The sequence below is a fragment of the Psammomys obesus genome, unplaced genomic scaffold (genome assembly GCF_907164565.1).
Source record: "Psammomys obesus unplaced genomic scaffold, mPsaObe1.curated_primary_1811, whole genome shotgun sequence".
In the NCBI taxonomy this organism is placed as follows: domain Eukaryota; kingdom Metazoa; phylum Chordata; class Mammalia; order Rodentia; family Muridae; genus Psammomys; species Psammomys obesus.
The window spans coordinates 2591407-2614641 of record NW_026590701.1 but is presented as its reverse complement, the minus strand read 5'-3'; the positions used below and the strand labels follow the sequence as shown (position 1 = coordinate 2614641).

Genomic DNA, 23235 nt, shown 5'->3' with positions numbered 1-23235 from the left:
AAATCCTAAAAATCCAAATGTAATGGAAAATTCACAGGAACTCTATCTGTTAATGCACAGAAGAAGCCACAAGACATGTAGCGGTCTGCCAGAACGAGTCCTGGGGGCGCTGGCAGCGCAGCTGTATGGGAAACCCTTGCCTAAAATGTACAGAGCTGTGGGTTCAGTCTAGCCCTGAGGAAGAGAGAGGTCCTAAGTGCCTTCACGGACATCCTAAAGTCTGTGCCACTTTATGATCCCACTCCACTGCTTTCTTCCCTCAGAGAAACGAAAAGGTGAACAAGTTTACTGGTGGTGGTGGTGCAAGACTTTAATCCCAGCGTTTGGGAGGAAAACACAGGTGTATTTCTGTGAGTTCAAGAACAATCTTGTCTACAGAGTGAGTTCTAGGATAGCCAGAGCTACATAGAGAAACCACGTCTTGAAAGCCAAAAAAAAAAAAAAAAAAAAAAAAAAGCGAATAATTTCTCAAAACAAGAGAAAATATAAATAAAACAGATTAATCATGGCAAATGAAAATGCAGTGCTTTCAAAATCCCTCAAGAAGGGACTAGAAAGATGGCTCTTGTAGAGAACCCAAAATTGGTTCCTACATCTGCTTTAAATGGCTGTAACTTCAACTCTAAGAGGCCCAATGTCCTTTTAGCTGGCCTCTGCAAGATATATACAAATTCCCACACATATACAACACATAACTGAATATATAAAATTTTAAAAATCTTTAAAAAACAGAAATACTACCCTGATGGGAGAGCAGCCTTACCAGGCCACAGAGGAAGACAATACAGCCAGTCCTGATGAGACCTGATAGGTTAGGGTCAGAAGGAAGAGAGGAAGACCTCCCCCATCAGTGGACTTGGGGAGGGACATGCGTGGAGAAGGGGGAGGGAAGGTGGGATTGGGAAGGGAGGAAAGAGGGGTTTATGGGGGGATACAAAGTGAATAAAGTGTAATTAATAAAAATTAAAATAAAATATATTAAAAAAACAAATACTAAAGAAACTATAACATGATTTTTCCAAATGTTCTACAACTTTTAATGAAATTTACATAATTTTACATGTTTTCTTGTTAAAATTTCTCAACTGACAAATGTAATTTTTATTATTTTGTCAGTCTCTTAAATTAAATCTACGTATGACTACAATTACTCAATTGGCTCTTAGGTATAATGATTAAAAGACCAGCGAAGACAGGAATTTAAGATTCTTTTCTGGTATTTCTGAATTTCTCATTATGAAGATGTTGAAAATATTACCTCAAAAAAAAAAAAAAAAAAAAAAAGAACTCATTTTTTTTCTTATCATCTGAAAACTAGTGGGAAAAAGCTCAGATCTTATAAACTCAAACCATATAGGAGTAGAGAAGTAACCTTTCTTTAAAATCTGCTCTATAGTCTAAGGAAAAGAAACTCCCTGAGGCAATGTTGGTATCTGGAGATACACTAGTAAATAGTCCAAGCCCTCTCCCCCACATGTCCTAAGTGCTAGGAAGATGAACAATAAGTGCAAGAGACACAGTATGTAGGATATGAACAGTAACTTGCAACAGAGTAGAGATGAGCTAGGGAACACTGTGATAGTGTGATTTTAGACAGAATGAGGAGTTGAACCAGTGTTGGTGCAGGGGCATCAGGCATGCTACATCTGGAAAGCAGTTTCTAGGCTTTTCCCTTCAGGCAAAAAGCCTCCAAGAGCAGTGCTCACTGAGTACCCTTGAATTTGAGCAGAGCAAGGTGGATGGCGCTGTGATGGGTAACTACTGTACAGGCAGAGTATAACACGGCGAGCACAACCCAGGAGCTTGCAGACATAATAGGAAGGATGAGAGCCAAGTAAACTGCCAGCTCTTGAAGAAGGGAGGGATAAACTCTCCACTTGCTACTAGGGTGACATCGGACAATAGATGGGGCACAGCCAGGAGATGGACCCAGCAGAAGGGAGTTGTAAATTCAACTTGTAAAGGAGCAAGGTGAGTCAGGGAAGATGAGTGTGGGTACTCAGAAGATTACATCTGTAATGTTTTGATTTTTAAAATCTCTCAAATTAAAAAATAAAAAGAAAGCTGCAAGAAGAGTAGAGTCAACTCCAAAACACTTTTTTACCTAGGCTCCTCATATTTTCATTCTTTTCTCATTTTGAAAAACTGAATTTTGGCCAGTTTCATAGAATGGCTACAGTTTCAATGAGTCTGGTATTTGCTCAGAATTCTGGCAGAGAACCACCTAACTGACACTGTTTCTTTCTCCGCAGCTTAGCTTTGAACATCCGAGTAAGGCTGGGCTTGTCAATGTGTCCACCGTGAAATTATTATTTGAAAGCACTAGACAGCTTCCATCCAAGATCCACCAGGAGTTCCATGCAGACCTACACAGCTGCATGAAGGTACCTTCCCTCCACCTTGCTCTGCAGTGGCTAGCCACCATTCCACCACATGAAAGCAGCTTTTCCTTTCTCCAGGTACATAGGTTCAGCGTGGACTCACAGAACCTTTTTATTCAAAAGGTTGTAATGGTGCCTGTAACTGTCCATTTCGATGCTAACACTACACTGGGTCTGACCAGCGGACCCCTCTCTGCAATACAGAAGCTCCCTGGTTTTGGACACAAGATGCTCAGGCACATCTTGAACTTTCTGTGTTTCAACCTCAGAAGTATTTTCCAGGGTCTCAGCCCGGATATACTTATGACAGCTCAGCTGAACAGAGGTGGAGGGCTACAGCAGTCAATGTGACTTCATGAGTTTTGGGTTAAGTACCTTGAAGGAAGGTTCTGGGATGCAGAGTGCTTGCCTAGCATGAACAAGGCCCTGGGTTGTATCCCTAGCACTGAATAAACTGGACATGGTGTTGCAAACTCACAAATCCCAAACACAACAATTAAACCTAGAAGTACTAAATGATAGGGACAACCCATTTGTGAATATTCGCTTAAAAGAACTGAATTTCAGTGTGATGGCTGATCTTGGCTGCTGTGAGCCTAGCCTTTAACGGCTGAGCCATCTCTCCAGCCCTGATCTTGGTTGTTATCTTGCCCACATCTGGAATTAACTAAAACCAAGCACCTGGGCACACCTGTGAGGAATTTTTCTTGTTTAGACCATTTGAGGAAGCAGACCCACCCTGAATCTGACCACATCTTCGGGCAGATGGAAGAAGGAAGCTATTGCTTTCTTCTTGCATGTGGTGCCCTCTTCTGCCCTGCAGGCGTACATGCAGACAGAACACTGTAAAAATAATAAATACAGAAAGAAAGAAAGAAAGAAAGAAAGAGAGAGAGAGAGAGAGAGAAAGAAAGAAAGAAAGAAAGAAAGAAAGAAAGAAAGAAAGAAAGAGAGAAAGAAAGGAAGGAAAGAAAGCAAGCAAACTAGCAGCTCTCTAGGACCTCCCTGGGACTCCAGCACCAGACTGGAACTGTGGAGACGCCCAGTCTGGTAGACTGAAAAACTACTAGATCCTTGGCCGTTCTATCAGGAGACAGTCACTGCTGAAGTACTTGAACCACAGCTGTAAGCCACTCTAATAAATCCCTTTCTAATATATATGTTCATTCTAGCACTTCTACTCCTTTAGAGAAGCCTGATTAGTATACAAAGATATTTGTACTCTCATATTCTCAGATTTGTACTCTCACTATTCTCAACAGCCAAGATGCTTATGGAAACATCTAAATGACCATGAACAGTAAACAGATAAATCCCTGTAGCACATACACACAGCAGAATAAGAGTATGGATCAATTTAAAGACTATCGTATAAAGAGGAAGTCAGGCTGTGGGCACTGCTCAGCTGGTACAGTACTCTCCTTGAGGGCACAAAGCCCAGGGTTTGACCCAGCACTGCATAAAAACAGCACATGGCTGTTAGTCCAACACTAGGAGATGAGGTCAGAGGATCAGATATTCAAGATCACCCTCAACTGTATAACACGTTCAAGGCCAGCCTGGGATACTCTGAACGAAACAAAATCAAAACCACAACGCAACTATGACTTGTAGACCACCTTTTAGTTACACATCAAGGTACAATTTAAAGATGCAAAATGAAAGAATTGCCAACAAAAGAGTAGGCAAAAGTTTCACTGTGAGTACAACTAGGCAAAGGTGAAATAATCTGCACTAATACTATGTTATAATATGCCCTTCACCTGTGTATTGGTGCTAACATCAATCTGTGGAGGTGTAACTGACACTTTTAAAGAGAGTCTGAATAAACATACATTCTAATCGCAATTTCTTAGGTGACTAAGATTTTTGCCTCTAAATGTGATTTCCCTCCCCCTGGTTTGCGGTATGTGTGTCTGTGTGTGTGCCTTCTTCCCAGCATAGCCTGCTGGGCCTCCTCCAAATGAGAACATCTGAGTGAACAACCAGACTAGAAAAAATATGGTGACAACAAAGGCTTTCTGTTATGACTTGGAGAATGAGAAGGTTGTACCTAAAGGTTTGCTACTGTTCCCCACGTGATTCTACCATGGTGTCACTTCTGCCCTCTCTCACCCCTGGTTGAGGAGCAGTGTTTTAAAGAAACAGTGAATTACTTCCAGAATAATGTTTTTCAAATACTGTACACACAGATTACGTGGACCGCTTGATAAGTAAGGGAATGGACTCTCACCAGTCCGAGCGTGGCAAACATGACTCTGGCAGGCCTTGCCCTTCTCCCCCATCCTCTCTGCCTTGCTAAAACCATTAGTACATTCTGAAAGCTAGCCACCAAGGTCTATCGGAACAGAATAAATGCCAAACATCTGTTTGTAATTATCCACATAAGCTGTGCCCTTTTATCAATAAAAAAAAAAAAAAAAAACAAGCCAAATATAATAAACTCTAGCCTTAAAAATAATTTTAAAAATTTAGGCCTTTTATCTTATTGAATAACACAATTACTTCAAAATTCTCTTTTGTTATTGTTGTTTGGTTTGGTTTGTTTCTTCTAGACAGGGTTTTGCTGTGTAGACCTGGTTGTCGTGTAACTCAATCTGTAGACCAAGCTGTCCTCAAACTCACAAGAGATACGCCTGCTCTGCCATCTGAGTGCTGGGACTAAAGGTGAACGTCACCACTGCTTGGCCAGAGTTTATTTTTTTTTAAAGACAATAAATAAATAAATCACACTATGTTTTAAGAATTAATTTTTTCCCCTCTAATTTTTTTTACTGATTTGTTTGAGAATGACATCTTAGGATCTACAGCAATGTTTGTGAACAGCAACTAATTTTTTTTCCTGCTTTTCAAAAATTAATGCTACATGTATTTATCAAGAGAAGAAAGTAAAAGAAGACACTTAGAAAGTAACTGAATAACTTTACCTGCTCCTGGATGCTTAGCAATTACAGCTTTGGCCAACACTGTCCCCAGCAACTTTGAAACTGAAATCCGCACATCATAATTGGAACCTTCGAAGGATTTAAAACATAGTGTGGCCACACTGTCCAGTTCTGTGCTCCACATAAAGACAGCTTCATTCTGGAGTTCAAGAAGACACTACGCAAATAGACATACAAATTAACAAAAAACAAAAATACAAATGTCAAGTTCAGATCTGTGGAAGTTGAAGAAATATAATGGTCTAACAAAAACACAATTTCATAGTATTTTATATGCCTACGGAATAACCAGAAACTATTAAAACTCATATATAAACTCATATATAAGTACAAAAAAAGGTGAGAAGACAACCCCCTTTTAATTTCTAGAAGCACATTAAAAAAAAAAAATCCTTGCCAAATGTGGTGGCACACACCTTTAATCCCAGCACTCCGAGGGCAAAGGCAGGGGGATTTATGTGAGTTCCAGGCCAGCCTGTTGTACAAAGTGAGTCTAGGACAGCCAGGACTGTTATAGAGAGAAATCCTGTCTCCAAAACAACAACAACAAAACCCTTCAGAGTCAATGTGTTAAATATGAACAACTATGAGAACAATTTAAGCAATACTAAGTGGCCTCACTGTTGTGCTCAGTAAGCTGTATCAAGAATAATCTAAAACATTTTTTTATGACAGTGAACCTAACAAACACATTTTGGTTCACACATGTACACAGGGGCATAGAGCAAACAGAATGCACCCATAAGTGTGGAAGCTCGACCTTCTTTTCTGGCCTTGGCTCCTCATGTCAGCAGCAGCCCCCTGAGCTGATCTCCAGGGCTGTAGCTATAACATTACGGCAGATTCTAAACATTAACACACTATAACATTGTGTCTGATCCGAAAGCTTCAGAGGGGACTTCACTCTCCTTGTACATGGTTGAGGAAAGCGGCAACTAGACGGTTTTACCTTGGCAGCAGCACAACGGACAGCCATAGACCTGTCTGTTAGGCAGGACCGAGCAGCCTTATACACATCCCTGTGGCAAGGTGCAGCGGCAACGCCCAGTCCTGTAAGTATGCTCTGCAGACTCAGCATGATCTCATAGCGGCCTTGAGACTGCCAAAGAGAAAAGAGCAAGGAATAGTAATAGTGTGGAAGCCCGCACAAAGACAGCACTAAGCACCGTCTTTATTGCCAAGTCAAGAAACTTCAGCTTCTCTGTATACTGACCAACTTCTGACATCGAGAAACACCGTTCAACTTTCTGCTTAAAAAGCTCTACGTGTAGGTCACAGAAGAAGACAATCCAGCCATTCCTGATGTGATCTGATAGACTAAGATCAGAAGGAAGGAGAGGAGGACCTCCCCTATCAGTGGATGTGGGGAGAAGCATGCATGAAGAAAGGGGAGGTAGGGTGGGGTCGGGAGGGGAGGAGGGAGGGGCTTATGGGGGGATACAAAATGAATAAAGTGTAATTAATAATAATAATAATAATAATAATAATAATAATAATAATAATAATAATAAAAAAACTCTACGTGCACATATTCCATTCAGCACAATAGTCCTAGCACTCTGGGAGGCTCAGACACGGGCTATCGCTGCTCTCAGTGAGAGCACTTGTCTAGGTAGGCTCTGTGTTTAATCTCACGACCAGAAAACAAGGGCTGGAGAGATGGCTCCTCAGTGAAGCACTGGTTGCTCTAGCAGAGGTCCCAGGTTCAGTTCCCAGGACCCACACAGCAGCTCACAGTCATCTGTAACTCCAGCCCCAGGGAGTCCAGTGCCCTCTTCTGGTCCCCAAGGAGCACCAGGCACACATGTGGTACACACATGTGTTGGCAAAACACTTAAAACACATAAAATAAAAATAAATTAACTGTAAAACACACACACACACACACACACACGAACACACCCCTCCATAAAGGTACCTGGATCTTACTTGTAAGTCTCAAACGCTGTCTGATTTTTAAGTTGTTCGTTCTATTTCCTCACTCAAGAATAATGCACCTGCTGAGTGCTCTGGGTGCTTGCTCCTGTGTATGAGGTCAGGCTGGCCACTTGGCCCAGGTAACAGACAGGCACTCAGCCCTGGTGAAGACTAACCCTCCTCTCAGCAGTCATCTGGCATATGTGGCTCTTTGTCTAGGGGTGGGGCATGTCAAGAATCCCCCCTTCCATGAATAAAACCAAATTTATCCATGCAGAAAGTCTCCCAGACATCATCGCCCTTTCGGAAAAGGCTGCTGAGAAGTATTCTGCTCGGGAGATTTGGTAATGCAGTCTTCACACCTTAATGTTTTGACTCGAGTACAATTGTTAAAGTTAACAGAGTTTGTTTAAATTTCTTCCCGTTCTGTCTTGTTACATTTGAAAACTATGAAGCTAGCCTCTTCCTATAAATGACTCCAGGGCTGTTTTCTGGACTGTCTCCTCTAAACAAAGAATGAAGAGCACCTGTTGTGATCTTTTCATGCTATCCTTAAATTTTAGGAATGATGAGACTTAAAATTTTTGATTAACATATAAGCTTAATTTCAAAACTGGTAAAACTACAGTTGTTGAGAGATTATAGGATCTTGGAAGTTAAATTAATAGTCAGCCTTAAAAACAAAAGGCTCTCCAGGGAACAATGCTGCAGTATCACTGAGGAAAGCGCTGAGGACTGTACTCTGTGGGCCTGTCATTAAAAGGCCCTCTAGATCCCAGTCCCTCAGCCCCTGCGCTCTTTCTCTCTAAGTACACACTGCTTATGCCTTTCCAATGCCAGGATAATAACTCATCTATTTTCCAGGTATAATAAATATTCTAGATATATTTAATTTATAGATAAAGTTACAGATACTTTGCATACTAAAAATGTAAACCTTATATTAATTCCAGAAAATACAAACATATAAAACGCTATCATGCTGTACTTACCTCTGCACTCTTCATAGCTTTAAGAATATTCCCCACTGTATCAGTAAAGCCATTAGCCAGTATTCTACCCAACTTCTTGTACAAGGAACCCAAACACACCACAGCAGCACTGAAACAACATTTAAATCAGAAACAAAGTCACAAATAAAGAGGGGGGAATATAAAAACCTTATGATTATATAAACATGAGTATTAAAACTTTTGCCATTCTTATTATTGCACTTTTACTTTTTGGGGAATATCTTCAGAAATTAAAGACTTTTAAAATTATGTGGGTATGTATGTGCCTGTGTATGGGTGTGTGCATGTGAGTGCAGTGTTCACAAAGGCCAGGAGGGGGCGTCAGATCCCCTGGAGCTGTGAGCTGCCTGACTGGGTCCTAGGAATCCAACATTCGTCTTCTGGAAGAGTAGTTCACGTTCTTCATCACTGAGCCAGCCCTCCAGAGTGAACACACTTTTCACTATGATGAAGTATCATTCACCTGTATTTTCTTTTGTTTTAGTTTACTACTAAGAACTTAATAAAAGTAAACAAAATCTGAAGAACTGAAAACACATTCTTAAACACCCACTAAAAACGTAGGAAAATGTTTTCAATCTCAAAGCTAGATTTACCATGTTTAATTAGTGTTCTTGTTGATTACAGTATCAGGGATTGAAGCCAAGGCCCTTTGTGAGTGCTAGGCCATGAGTGACATTCCCACCTTACTCCTGTTACTTGACGCAGGGCCTTGTGAACGCATGTGTTCCATTATTAAACTGCGAGTGCCTGGCCCCTGACTGCTTTTAAAGAACGATTTTCTGTGCATGCATGTGCATCACATGCATGCCTGGCACCTGCAGAGGCTAGAGGAGGATACAGAAGCCAGTGGAACTGGAGTTGCAGGCAGCTGCAAGCCAACATGTGGATGCTGACAACTGAACCTGGGTCTCCTGTAAGAGCAACGAGGACCTTGACTGCCGAGCCATTTCTCAGGCTTCCCTAAAATAGTTTTAAAAGGACTTTCTTCACAGGAAAACTGTTTGTTTTGCTTTTCAAGGCATGTTTCTCTGTGCAGCCATGGTTCTCCTGTAGACGAGACTGGGCTCAAATTCAGAGATCTGCCTTCCTCTGGGACTAAAGGTGTGTGCCTCCACTGCCCAGCTAAATGTTGTTTCCCAAGAAAGGGTTTCTCTGTGTAGCGTTGGCTATCCTGAACTCGATTTGTAGACCAGGCTGGCCTTGAACTCCCTGAGTGCTGAGATTATAGGCATGTACCACTCACCCCACTCTAAATGTTGTTTTTTAAAAGACTAGAAACTGAAACAAATTGGGCATGGTGGTAAATGCCTTTAATTTCAGAACTCAGGAAGAAGACACAGGCAGACCTTTGTGAGTTCAAGGTCAGATCCACATAGGGAGTTTCAGGATAGCAAGGACTACACAGAGAGACCCTGTCTCAAAACAAACAAGCAAATAGTAAATAGTAACTAAATAAAACAAGACAAAAACCGAATCAAAATGAATTTAACTCAATTTCAAAACCATTATCAAAGGTTATATACTTTATAAAAGTCACACACACACACACACAAAAACAACCCCGGTATTTTGTTCTGTTAGGTTTTAATGCTTAACTTACAGTTTGGTAGGAAGGTAACTTGGAGAGTCATCTTTGCTACGAATAAGATCATTACATTTATCGATTGTCTCATAAACAGAAAATGTGTCTCCAATACTATAAAGTGTGGCCAGATTCTGAGCGAGGAGCTTGCGTGTGGGAGGCCCGGGGGAGCTGTTCAGTAAGGAGAGGAGCTGCTCAACAAGAGTCTTCTGGTTTTCCCTGACATCGTTCTACAAAGGAAGCCACAAAAGACAGCTAAGTGAGTACAGCCACCATGACCGCGCGGTGTGACCCTTCCCCAAGAAAACAGCATTATTTTGAGTGAGGCTAACAGGTGGCTTGGTGACTGAGGCATTGTGTTATGCTAACAAGTGGGTCTTCTCTTTGCTACCACCAAAAGGAAACTCTGAAACACACTGCATAGTCCAGGAACAAAGGCAGGGCTCTATTTCATCTAAGTCACACAATTTGTGACACACGAAAGACACACAGTTGGTGATTTTATAGCTTCTTTTTAGGCCGACTCTCCCATTCGTTTACGTGAGCAATGTAAGGCAGCAGCCTACAACACAAACAAGACTGAAACCTGCAGTGCCCTCCTGGTTTATTCAGGCCTTTTCACGGTTGTCTTCTTACAGGTGAATGCATGGAAATTCTAACAGTATTGCTCTTTTTTACCTGGGCACCCTCTGAAAAAGAAGTCACTGCAAAGCTAATGGCTCACTGAGTGCTCACTGAGGCCTCAATTCCACAACTTAGTACTTGTTCAATTAGTAGACAGGATTTTATCTTAAAAAAAAAAACAACTTTTTGCAGCCCGGCGTAGTGGCGCACGCCTGTGATCCCAGTACTGGGAGGCAGAGGCAGGTGGATCTCTGTGAGTTTGAGGCCAGCCTGGCCTACAAAGTGAGTCCAGGGCAGCCAGGCTACACAGAGAAACCCTGTCTCAAAGAAAAAAACAAAAAACCTTTTTGTAGCCAGGCATGGTGGCTCACACCTTTAATCCCAGAACTCAGAAGGCAGAAGCAGGCGGATCTCTGACTTTTAGACCAGCCTGATCTACAGAGTTCCAGGACAGCCAGGACTACACAAAAAAAACCCTATCTCAGGAAAAAAAAATATTTCCTTTATTTTTAAAAAAATCATATGTGCATTGGTGTTTTGCCTGCATGTATGTACCATGTGTAGACTGATGCACCACATGTATACCCAAGAGCAGCCCATGTGTGCCCGTGGAGGCCAGAAGAGGAAACCCAATCTCCTAAGGAGAGTTGTAAGCATAGGTGGGTGCTTGGAATTGAACCTGGATCCTCTCGAAGAGCAGCCGGTTTTCTTAACTACTGACCCATCTTTCCAGCCCTAAAATTTTATCGTTTTGTTATTGTTTTTTGAGACAGGGTTTCTCTGTGTAGCCTCCGCTGTCCTGGACTCGTTTTGTAGACCAGGCTGGCCTATTTTCCTAAACCTAGAAGTTGCTTTTAATTTTTTCTTGAAGATAAGAAAATTAATCAAATCTTTTATATTTTAGTGTCTAATAACAATAAATAGAAATAAATAACAATACATAAAAAGTGTTTAGAACTAAAATGGTTTTCAATTGATTTAAAATCAGTTTTTAAATGAACAAACATCTGTCTTTTGTTAACTCTTACATGAATCTGTGTGTATATGCGCATGTGTGTTGCTGGGCATGTATAACCCAGACCTTCCCCATGAGCAGTGTGTATTATAGACAACACTGTGATTACTTAAAAGAATATCTACAATTGCCACCTTGTGCCCATGAATTCAACATGGCCAAGGGTAGGTACACAGCATGAGAAATCAGCTTTCTTTCTTTGTATCTATTTCATAAGCTTTATGAGATGGAATATACTTATATAAGGGTTTTTAAATTCGTATTCTTCTTACATTTCTTACAGATTTTGAAAATAAACTTGCATTAGGATTGTTTAGAACCACAGGACATTAAGACTTTATGGATTGGAAGAAACACAAGATACAGAAGATAATGAAGATAAAACATAATACAATGTGGTTGTGGTTCCATGGTGCGTGTGTGTGTGTGTGTGTGTGTGTGTGTGTGCACGCGCACCTTGCAGTCCTGGAGACGGAACTCAAGGCATCCATGCATGACAGACCAGCACACCGCTACTAAGCTATAGTTCTAGCCAAGAGTTACATGTATTTTAAAGTAATACAACAAACACTGGCTAATTTCTTTCTGCTGATCTGACCTTGTAAAATTAAAATAGATACATCAGAAGGGACAAGGAATCCATCATATTGCACTACGAACTCTTAGGAAATCTTACCTTTCAAACTAGTAAGTGACTATAGACAAGGCAAGAAAATTAAATGGAACCAAATTCTTTCTGGCCCAGAAGAGAACAAAAATCAGCCTTTGCAATGTCACCTACCCTGCTTGTTGCTAGCAAGAGCTTCTCCAAGTATCTCAGCCATTCAAATATAAACTCGGCCTTCTGAACTTCACCTAGCTGACTGGATGCTTCTTCATTGAGCAGCAAGCTATGAGCTAATTCCATTCCTTACAGCAAATTCTCTTAGCTGGTCAGAAGTCTTCTCATTTATAAATACAGTCAATATTCCTAAGTAATAAAACCTGCAATGGAAAAAACAACACACTTTGAATGGTGAGTAAAAGGCAGTCAGTTGGAATGCTGGAAATTTCTATGAGAAAAGCATAGCTAAATTTATCTTTAGAACTGCTGCAGGGACCAAGAAAGGTCCCCAATGTAAGTTTTAGTTAGCTGACCCAAACTTAGCTTCGCATTCAATATCTACTCTCAAAAGGGCAGACAGGCCAAACAACGTGGACTGTCCACAGGCAAAAACAGAACAAAACAAATCACTAAAAGTAAGAGATAATCCACTTAAATTCTCCAAGTTTTAGGGTCAGCTAATGCGCTCAATGTTAGATTTTCAGCATTCCTTGTACCGTAAATGCCCTTTTATTAAAATGTGTCATAGGTATTTAACAAGCCACCAAATAGACATCCTACTAAAATCCTGGAGTGAAGCTAAGCGCTTCCTTAGGTCTCCGGTTTGGGTCTCCAGAGCATCTGTTCTTGTCTAAAAAAAAAAAAAAAAGAACACTTGCAACTTCAGGCATTTTTAGGACCATCCCTTTGTCCCCCAGCAGAGAGTCATCTGAGTTTAGTTGTGAACAAACATTTTTGTTTTTCTTGATGGCATTTGGGGATTTTTCTAGAACTGTAAACTATGGGTTACATCTGTCTCGCCAGACAGACCCCGTGCAGTCTTAATAGTAACAAGACACATTCACCATCGTACCCCCAGAACACTCAGCCTTTCTAGACTATACACGACATGCAAATCCACATGAACTTTAATACGTATTATGAGTATGGGGCTGTATTATTTTTAAGGAAGTTCATGCTTAAGTATGTTGCAGTAAAGTATTTAAATGATCAACTTGACTATAAAGTACGGCAAAATGCTGGCAGGTAAATAGTGGACATGAGACGGATCATTTTATTATTCTATTTTTTGTACTTTTATAAAATGCAAGAAAAGTATTCAAGTAATTTTTAAACGCTGTCTATGAGTAAAAGGTGTGAGGCCAGAGAGGCTCAGTAAGTAAAGGCGATTTCCCACCAAGCCAGACAGCATAAGTTCAATTCCCAGGACGCACTCGGTAGAAGGAGAGCACTGACTCCTACAAGTTGTCTCCTGACTTCTACACACACACACAAACACATACACATCAAATAAAGTTAATTGTATTAAAAATGCTAGTACTCTACTCTGATGACATAAACATCCAGTCCATCAACTGGATGGAGCATCTGACAAAGCAAGATCGTTTGAGCCCAGGAACCTGCCTGTGACCACAGCAAGAAGCCTTTTAGGAAATAAAATCACAGCAGCTTACAGAAACAGCAGGTATCATCTCGAACCCGAAGCACGTGAGGTAACAAACTTAGAAGATGCGTTCTCTCATGCATCACAACAAACAAACACTTCATAAGCTGTGGACTCACTGCTACAGGCAATTAAGAATGTAAAATACACACCTATGGATCCCTAAGCAAAACTAACTGTTCTAACAGAAAAGCAAACAGGAACTTAAAAGAAAAATCAGGCATGAGACGTCAGAAGGCTTTTATTTCTTCTTTTCTTTCGGAGTGACTCCTAGTATGACATAATCACTAGGTATCTGGAAGGCCCTTGAAAAGACTGAATTCCCATATTTTATCTTTATCCCATACTTGTGCCAGCTGCTTTGGACCCATGTCTAGATTCCAGGCTATATCCCTGACCCAAAAACCACCTGTGTCCTGCTGTAACTGTCTTCTTACATCTGTGCTTTAGCTATCTGGGTACTTTAGCCTCTTCCCAATCGGGGCTGCCAAGATGCCTATGACATGGTATCTAGAGTCACTCAAAAACAAACAAACAAACATCAAACCAAACTCAACTTAGTTTATTTTCCGAAGTATCATTTTTAAGGGGCAAAGAACAATACAAACACCCACGCATGGTGGTATGACTAGTGACCCCACTTCTTGGGAAGAAGAGGCAGCAGTTAAGGATTACCTATCTGTAGACACACAGCTGAACTGAGGACACCCTGGGCTATATGAAACAAACAAACCAAAACAAACAAACCAAAAGATCAACATAAACAATGCTGCTAAGAATTCAACTTTTACAGAAATCCCTTGAATTCTGGCTTCTTATTTAAAAAGTTCTTTCCTTTCTTAAATTACCAAAGTGGGGCTGGTGAAATGGCTCCGTGGCTAGTACACCTGCCACACAAGTGTGGTGATCAGAATTAGATCCTAGAACCCCTCCTTGGAAATGCTTGGAGGGCTTGGCCACCTGCCTGTCATCCAGCATTTGGGAGGGAGAAGAGGATCCTTGGAGCATAGAAGGAGCTCTGGGTTCAACTATGTACGCCTCAACTGTGTACGTTCAACTATTCACGCCTCAGTGAAAAAGGTGGAAAGCATTGAGGAAGAATAAAAAAGGTCAACTTCCAGCCTCTGCAGACATGTTCAGGCATTTGCCTGGACAGCCCCCTCACACGTCACCACAGCCCCAAACATGCTTATATCCATACACACTATACACACAAGGAAAAAAAATTATCAAAATGAACTGGCTAAAATATTCACAATTAATGACAGAATTTGGAAATGCTAGTGAAACTTTCTTCGAAGAAAACTAAGCATACAATACTTTTGTTCATAATATCTAAGATTCTCGAAGGAAAAATAACCTTAGTGCAAAGATCACCAAGGCAAATGACAATCTAAGAATCAAATTACCTTTTCAGGAGGTCAACAGTACTGCTGAAAAGACATTTTTTTTCCTTAGACAGCAGCAATATTGTGGTGTAAAATGATCTATCAAGAAGCAAAATAGCTAATACAATGTGATGATAAATAATTCAGCAAACAAGCTGGAGCCCATAAGTAGGGCACAGAGTTACCACCAATGCCTCCCATGCCCCGCTCACGTGAGCACTCTTAAAAGCAGCAGCCAGTTCTTCTGGCTCCCTCACCTCTCCACCTGAGGTCTACACATCTGCACTCCAGTGTGAAAGCAAACACACCTTGCAGACAGAGGCTGTGACCTGAAGTCTGGCTTTAGGACGATGGCTACAGATACAGTTACCTCCTTTGAATTTTAATACAACCATACTCTACATACATGAAAGAACTTCACTTTCCCAGTTTTCCTCTCCCACTCATATGCTGTTGAGATTACGTAGATTTGTCTACAGAAAGTGAACACATGCAGCAATGTTTAAATGTACATTTCTGTTTTCTGTTTTGTGTTTGATGAAACGTTGCTATGCTATCGAGGCTAACCTTAAACTTGCAATCTCCTACTTTGCCTCTTGAGTAGCTGGGGTAACTATGCAGTACCACACCTGACTGAGAGCTATTCTCAAAGTACAGTTAGTACTTACTTGAAAAAAAAAATATTTCATAAAACTGCTACTCCAACCCTAATTCCAGTAGCAATTTAATGGCTGCTAGTATTTCCTGAACACTTACAATGGCAGCTGTGCAATACGTGTGTCTAACATTTATTTTTTTGAATAAATCTTTCTGCCTGTCTGTTGGTCTATCCATCTGTCTGTGTGTGTATGTACACACGAATGCAAGTGCCTGTGGGGCCAGAGATGTTGAAATCCCTGGAGCTGGAGTTATAGATGGCTGTAAGCTGATGGATGGGGGTGCTAGGAACCAAACTTGGGTCCTCTGCAAGAGCAGCATGCAGTCTGCACCACCAATCCATCTGAACAACCCCTTGTGTTTGTTCTACTTTAAGCTGCATGGGTGCTGAGAACTGAATTCAGCAATGTTTAAATGGACATTTCTGTTCTGTCAGAACAACACCTGTTGTAAGCCAGCGAGCAGCCCAGTCCTTGGAGGAGCTGCTTTTATTGCCTTCTCTTTCAAATGAGCAAACTGAGGTGGAAAATTAGGTAGCTCTTCCGGATACACGTATAATCTTTTTAGTTGTTTTGGATTCTTAAAACTGTTTGGAAAAACGAAAGAAAGATTACAAGAGAGAGAACCTCAGACACAAGATCCATTTACTGAATTGGTCTGTCAGTGTTTCTTGCAGAGAAGATGGAGAGTAACTGAGAAAATGGGTGAAGCCACCATGTGGGCACCGGGAACTGGAGCCAGTCTTCTGCTGAGCACTCTAACAGCCAAGACATCTCGCCAGCCCTGTCTGTGGTGGTCTCAACAAGCTGCCCCTCCATGGTCTCAGGCAGTTCAACACTTAGTCCATGGTTGGTGGCACTGTGAGGAAGGAGCAGGGAGGTAGCCTTGCTGGAGGAAGTCCAGCACAGGATGGGCTTCAGAGGCTACACATTTGTGCTGCTCCTGCTTTGGTCTCCCTGCCTCATGCCAGCAGCTGAGACGTGAAGTCTCAGCTTCCTGTTCCTGCCACTGTGCCTTCCACCTACAGCATACTTGTCTGCCATGATGGAATCTTACTGAAGTTCTTCCTTCTCTAAGTTGCCTTTGGTCATGGTGGTTTATCACAGCAACAGAAAAGTAACTAATATCAAAGCCCTAGGGCAGCAAAAAAAAAAAAAAAAAAAAAAAAAAAAAAAAAAATGCTGGGCATCATGGTTCACATCTTTAGGCCAAGCACTTGGGAGGCAGAGGCAGGAAGATCTCTGTGAGTTCGTAGTCAGTCTGGTCTAAATAAATGAATTCTAGGACAACCAGGGACACACAGGCAGAACCTGTTCATAAATAAAACAGGAAGTCCAGCTTCCTGCTATTCCTGCATAATTACAATTGACCTCTTATCACCTTGTTTCTCCTATGAGGAATCCTGTATAATTAAAAATAAGTCACACACTTCTTACTACAAGAGGAAAAAACAAGGATAGCTACACTCAAAATCAATGAAAAAGAAACACACAGAATGTAAATCACATTCTTTAGCTCAACGTGCAGCACCCGAAACTCACAATCTTCTGGGTTTGGGCAGTGCCATTTCTTCAGCTCTGCCACCTGCAACACACACAACTGGTCTCCTAGGCTTAGGCCAGCTGCACTTCATACCAGCTGATGTCCTCAGTGGTCACCCCATGGTCCTGGCATCCCTAACATGCTGGGGTCTGCAAAGGAGTCTACACTTTCACCAGAGGCCTCCTAGCCTCTCTTAAGGACTCTGACCTGCCACACCTGCCTAATCTCAGCTTTTCTCCATAATCCCTCCAACCCTGCATTTTCAAAATCCTGCCACACAGGAGACACTCACACATCGCTGAGTTGAGCTGCCAGTTTGAGACGCAGCCTTGAACTCCTCTGAACCACAGCCTCTATGCACTGACCTGAAGGAGATATTCCATATTCCCCAGGCGATGTCACCTCAAAAACACTGCTCTCTTGTTGATGAGAGCTCACTTCTCAGCCAGCTAACCAGTATCTACTATCGCAGTAAATCACAGGTGTCACTTCCACAGGGTCTTGATTCAAATAGATCACACAAATGGCCTTCATAGTCTTCAGACTTCTCAAACTTCCCTCTGAAATTTCAGAAGCCTCCACTGTCTGCATTCCTCCCAGCATTCTTATCACCTAAGCTCCCCTAACGGTTCATTAAACTGAACACTCAATGGCTTTTCCAACCTAAAGCTCCCAAATCCTCCTCAAAACAGTCTAAGGTATAAAAGCCCACAAGATCAGGACCCTCCAGCAACATCCCACCAACTGGTACCAAAGTCTGTCCTAGTTTACTTTCTGTTGCTGTGAAAAAGCACTGAGCAATGCTGGGCAGTGATAATGAACACCTGAGTTGGAGGCCAGCCTGGTCTACAGAGTGAGTTCCAGGACAGCTAGGGCTACACAGAGAAACTCTGTCTCAAGAAAAAAACCAAAAACGCTGACCAAAAGGGTTTATTTTTCCATCACTGACCATCATCAAGGCAAGCCAGGGTAAGAGCTCAGGTAAGGAACCTAGAAGTCGAGAACTGACGCAGACCACGGAGGAACACTGCTTACTGGCCTGCTCAGCTACCCTTCTTATACGGCCTAGGCCCATTGTCCAACTGCACGGGCTCACCTACATCAACTGTATTCGGGACAATTCTTCAGTTGAGGGTCTCTATTCAGGAGAGTCTAGTTTCTGTCCAGTTGACAACAACTAACCAGCTCATGCTCTTCAGCTCACCAAAGCAGCTGGGATCACAGACCTGTGGCATCGAATACAGCTCTAAGTATTATTATTATAGACAAAGATAACGGATTAATACATCTGTCTATAGGGTGGGTTTTACAATTGTAAAAGCACTTACAAAGCATCAGTAATAGCATAAGGCATAAGACTCTGGGTTTCATCACCAGCAAAGAAGGATGGAAAGAACTTGAGATAGGGGATGGAGAGAAAATCTGCTCAAAGCTAAAACACTGTTTACATAGAAGAAAGTAGCATCGATGTGCTGCTCTCCCCTGTTCCTGGTTACTGTTGATATAGTTTGAGAAGACACTGGAGATATCCTGAAACGAAGATTAGAGTTGGCCCAAGAATCCCAAAGACCTTATAAACCAGCAGGAAGTACCTAAAGAGAACTATGGCCCTTCTCCTCACTAACCTTCTTTCTCTCCCACCAGGTGTTAGGATGTTGGAAGGATTGGGGTAGAGAAGGGAGAAAAAGGCATAAGAAACATAAATAAAATAGTAATAGAAAATCTCATCAACATCTATGTCCAGTTTCAATGTCTGTGTTCCTTTTAACTAATTTAACTTTTAACTAAAGAAACATATGCTTTCTTTCTTCTATGTTTTAATCACAACTGGGTGTGGTGGCACACACCCCTTATTTTTAATTTATTTAATTTTATTTTATGTACGTAAGTGTGAGGGTATCAGATCAGCTGGAGTTGCAGACAGTTGTGAGCTGCCATGTGGGCTCTGGGATTGAACCCAGGTCCTCTGGAAGAGCACTGCTCACTGAGCCATCTTTCCAGCCCCCAATTCATATGGTTCTAATCGCTGCAGTTAATGACAGTGACTACTGCAGCTGCTGAAGCACCGTATAAAACTTAACAACATGCTGTTCTTTCTCTTTTCTTCACTCTGCTGTCTCCAGTGCTTTGACACTTTCGTTAAAGTGCTATGTTTTTCAAAGACATTGGCTTTCAGCTTTGGCTGAACTAATTCCTCCATATTTATTTCTTAAAAAAAAAAAAAAAAAATCACTCTCCATTCCACCTCCCAAACTCTATCTCTTTTTTAAGATGGAAGATTTCATGTGGACATTCAAGAACCCAAAGGCACATTTTTAAGGTAAAAGAAACTGTATTTGTTTGCATCTCCCCACACTCCCCTAAAACTCACAATGTCCAGCCCTTGGTTGAATGTCCAGTAACAGAAAATAAAAAAACAAAGAGGTGTAAACCACTCATAAATTTGACATCAATCCCTCAAAGTCTATTCATTCCACTTTGACATGATTAATAATCCAGTGATCTCAATTTTAGTGAGAGTGGAATAGTGCACTGCATTAAATGTGAAAGAGCAAATCCCCTGAGATCGGAACAATCCAGAGCAGGCAGCTAGCAGTGATGGAAGAAATGAAACCCTATTCAATAAAGCAGAGAAAACACAGCACTGTAAAACACACATGATGCCATTATCCCCAAGCACAGCAAGCCAGGACAGGAAATCTTACTCGTTTTTCAAAAAATCTGTCCTTGTATTTGCTGCTTTCACAATCGGCTACATAGAACTTCCTTGTTCCACTGTCAGACAGTCTGCTTTGGATTCCTTTTCCCTTTCCCTCATTTACAGCTCTTATTCTGGTTCATATTTGCAGATCCACCCTTTACCACACCATGGTCCAACATTCCAGCTCATCATCATGGTTCGTCCCATGGTTCTACGTTGGCACTGAGAAGCCACACTGGTCCCACTTATAATTTATAATACAGCTTGCACATAAGCTTGCACATAACCAGCACAGAACTTTGCACATGTCTGATCCCTTGGAGCTGCAACTTCCTGACAGCTTCTCAGGCAGACCCTGCTTCTCACTTCCTGTCAGAGGTTCTGCAAAGCTCTTCATTTAGCTATGGCAGCTCCTTGGAGTGTAACTCCTCACTTCTCTGCCTTCCGGCAGCTATGCCATGCCCACCCATTTCACAGAGTAAATATACTGTTTATTATACTGTGTACTGCATCAAACCTCCATTCTAGTAACATCAAACTGATTGCTATTTCTATAGGGGAAATATTTCCAGACAATGCAATGCACCTTAATCAGTTCAAGCCATGCTAACAAACGAGTCTAACAACAACAACAACAACAATAAAGTCACAGCTTTTCCAATTTTGGAATTAAGATTGGGAGATTCCGTACCTATACAGATACTTAAAAAACAAAACCAAAAAAAAAAAAAAAAAAAAAAAACAAAACAAAACAAAAAAAAACATAATTCTGGACACACATCCAATTTCAATCTTCTGAGTATTTATTCAGAGTTTAATATCTCATTCTGTTCTACCCTTAATCTTAGCCAAAAGGTCAAGAAGCAATCCCATTTGATTCTTACTATAGAAATACCTTCAATTTCAGGTCTACATTTATACTTCAAGAGTATTTTACCCGATCTAGTAATCCAATTGTCATTAGCCATGTTTAAGAGAAAAGTCTGGAGTAAAACTAAGTTATGACAGACGTCATAAATGTTCTATTAAGAGAAGAGAATGAGGCTCAAGGCCCTGACCTGATTCCTAGTATGGGGGGGAAGAGATGAGCTTGATGCTTAAATTAAAAAATAGAAAAAAATCCAGACCAAATCTAAATTAAAATGAAAAATCAGCTGGAGAAACATAAAAGATCCCACCTTTTCTTCATTCCCAAGGGACCAAAGCTGCTGAAATGAAATACCCACAAACTAGGTGATGATGGCAGAAAAGCCACACTCTCATAGCACTACACTGGATCTAGAATTCCAGAGAATCCTCAGAAGGGATTTTTGGCTTTATTTTATTTTTATGGTCTTAGTAAAAAGTCACTCAAATTTCTTCAACGATCACACAAGACTAAATGTCATTAAACAGGTTATCAAGAATTGATTTAGAATATTTAGAAGTTAATCTCTTATTTTATTCATAAGAAAGGCTATCAAAGGTTAGCAACTGCTCTCTTAAGAATTAAGCTGGCTGAAAGGGAGGGAGGAGGATGGAGATGCACAAGGCAAAGACAAAGAACCTTGATTTCCCCAGACTGTACTCAACAGCTTAAACAGATGAGGTTAATTTCGGATAAAACTAAGAAACGTTAAAGGTACTGGAGGGTTCCGGGGGATGGTTCAGCAGGTAAGAAGACTGAGCAACAACGGAGGCCTGAGAGCAAACATGTGGACGAGGCAAGTGCTCCTAACAGCCTTCGCTGTGGTGGGCAGAAAGTCTGCTGGGGCTCTCAGGTTAGGGAGAGACCATGTTTCAAAAAAGGAAAGAAAAGTGAGGAGGGCACCAGACCTCTGTATGTGTTTATGGGTGCTTGGGCATACATGTGCACATTTATCTGCCCGCCTACACGTAACACAGTAATTTTAGAATTCCGTATTTTTCTGTTTCTAACATCAAACACTCAGGAACAAGTAAAGGTGACCTAATCCAGGATCCATAAAGAGTACCAAAGGTTAAAGTAAGGAATTTATTCCTAAACTACAGCTATCTATGTAAAATAACTGCATTCCAAGGCACAGCAAACCCAACCTCCAGTATTCTCTGCTCCTTAGTAACATTGCCTTCCTACTTTTGTTTCTATTTTTTCAAGACAGGGTTTCTCTGTGTAGCCTTTGCTGTCCTGGACTTGCCTTGTAGACCAGACTGGCCTAGAACTCAGAGATCTGCCTGCCTCTGCCTCCCTGGTGCTGGGATTAAAAAGAGGCGTGAGTACCTGCTTTTTGCTTTCTTTCAAACTGAGTTTCACTACTTAGCCTAAACTGATGGCACTCTTGATATATAAGCCCATTAGCTGGGACCTCTTCATGTTTCTGCCCCAACATTCTAAACACTAGAACCACAGGTGTGCAATACTAAACCCAGCTTTATTTAGGAAAAAAAAAAAAAAAAAAGTCAACGGTTCTAAAACAAGGTAAAAATTAGTTTGGATTCTTATCTAAAAATCTCATTCTCTGCCCCGTGTGTTGCCACACCCCTTAAATTCCAACACGCTCAAGCCAGAGGCAGGTTTGAGGTTGTGCCTTAAATAGCAGGATGATTAAAAAAAAAAAAAAAAAATCAAACCTTATCCTTAGACATAGTTCTTAAGATGTTTGGGAAATAAAACCAGACAATTCTGGCCACGTTCCTATAAAGCCCAGCGCTAGGTAATGAACTCATTCCCCAACAAGTTAATCTGCCAGTGTTGTTTTTCAAAGTTCCCAACTGTATAGGAACTTAAGTTATATCCCAACTTAAACTTGTCACCTCTAGGCGCTAAGTTCCTTCAGGGCGCTTAGCACGCACACAAACCACGCACAGCCCGATGGACCGCAAGCCTTCCGATCGACCTGACAGTTCAAATTGCCTTAACTGGCCAGAGGTGCACGTTATGCTTAGCAAGTACCGTACGTTGCTTTACGAAGTTCCTAGGGATTTACGGTCCCCTGAAATGATGTCTTGCTGGTGGTTAGAAAGGCGAACTAGGCAAACAAATAAAAATACAAACAAACGTCTCCGGGACGCCGCAGAGCCCGGGCGAAGCTTTCCTTCCCGCTAGGAAGACCCGGAAACTTCTGGCAACAGGAGGCAACACCCACGCCGCGCCGCTGCGGGCGACTCGGCGGGCAGGGCGGGTCCCGGGCGCGGGCAGGCGAGCCGGCCCCCGCCTCCCCGGTCCGCGCCGCCGAGCCCCG

At 41.6% G+C, this 23235-nt stretch overlaps 1 protein-coding gene across 5 annotated transcripts in view; it reads right to left on the bottom strand.

Moving 5' to 3' along the window:
* The window catches only part of Heatr5a (HEAT repeat containing 5A), a 101959-nt gene extending 78914 nt beyond the window's left edge, over nucleotides 1-23045 (bottom strand). For 2 of the 5 annotated variants that reach the window (XM_055608540.1, XM_055608542.1), the window contains exons 1-6: nucleotides 22952-23045; nucleotides 12262-12464; nucleotides 9860-10071; nucleotides 8236-8344; nucleotides 6276-6425; nucleotides 5309-5483 (exon numbers count right to left, since the gene is read on the bottom strand). In XM_055608540.1, coding sequence (XP_055464515.1) covers nucleotides 5309-5483; nucleotides 6276-6425; nucleotides 8236-8344; nucleotides 9860-10071; nucleotides 12262-12387 — 772 coding nt within the window. In that variant the 5' untranslated portion in view covers nucleotides 12388-12464; nucleotides 22952-23045. Of the gene's footprint in view, nucleotides 1-5308; nucleotides 5484-6275; nucleotides 6426-8235; nucleotides 8345-9859; nucleotides 10072-12261; nucleotides 12549-22951 lie in introns of those variants that run through there. The other 3 variants (XM_055608543.1, XM_055608544.1, XM_055608541.1) reach the window with 2 other exon arrangements.
* Nucleotides 23046-23235: the final 190 nt, after the last annotated feature.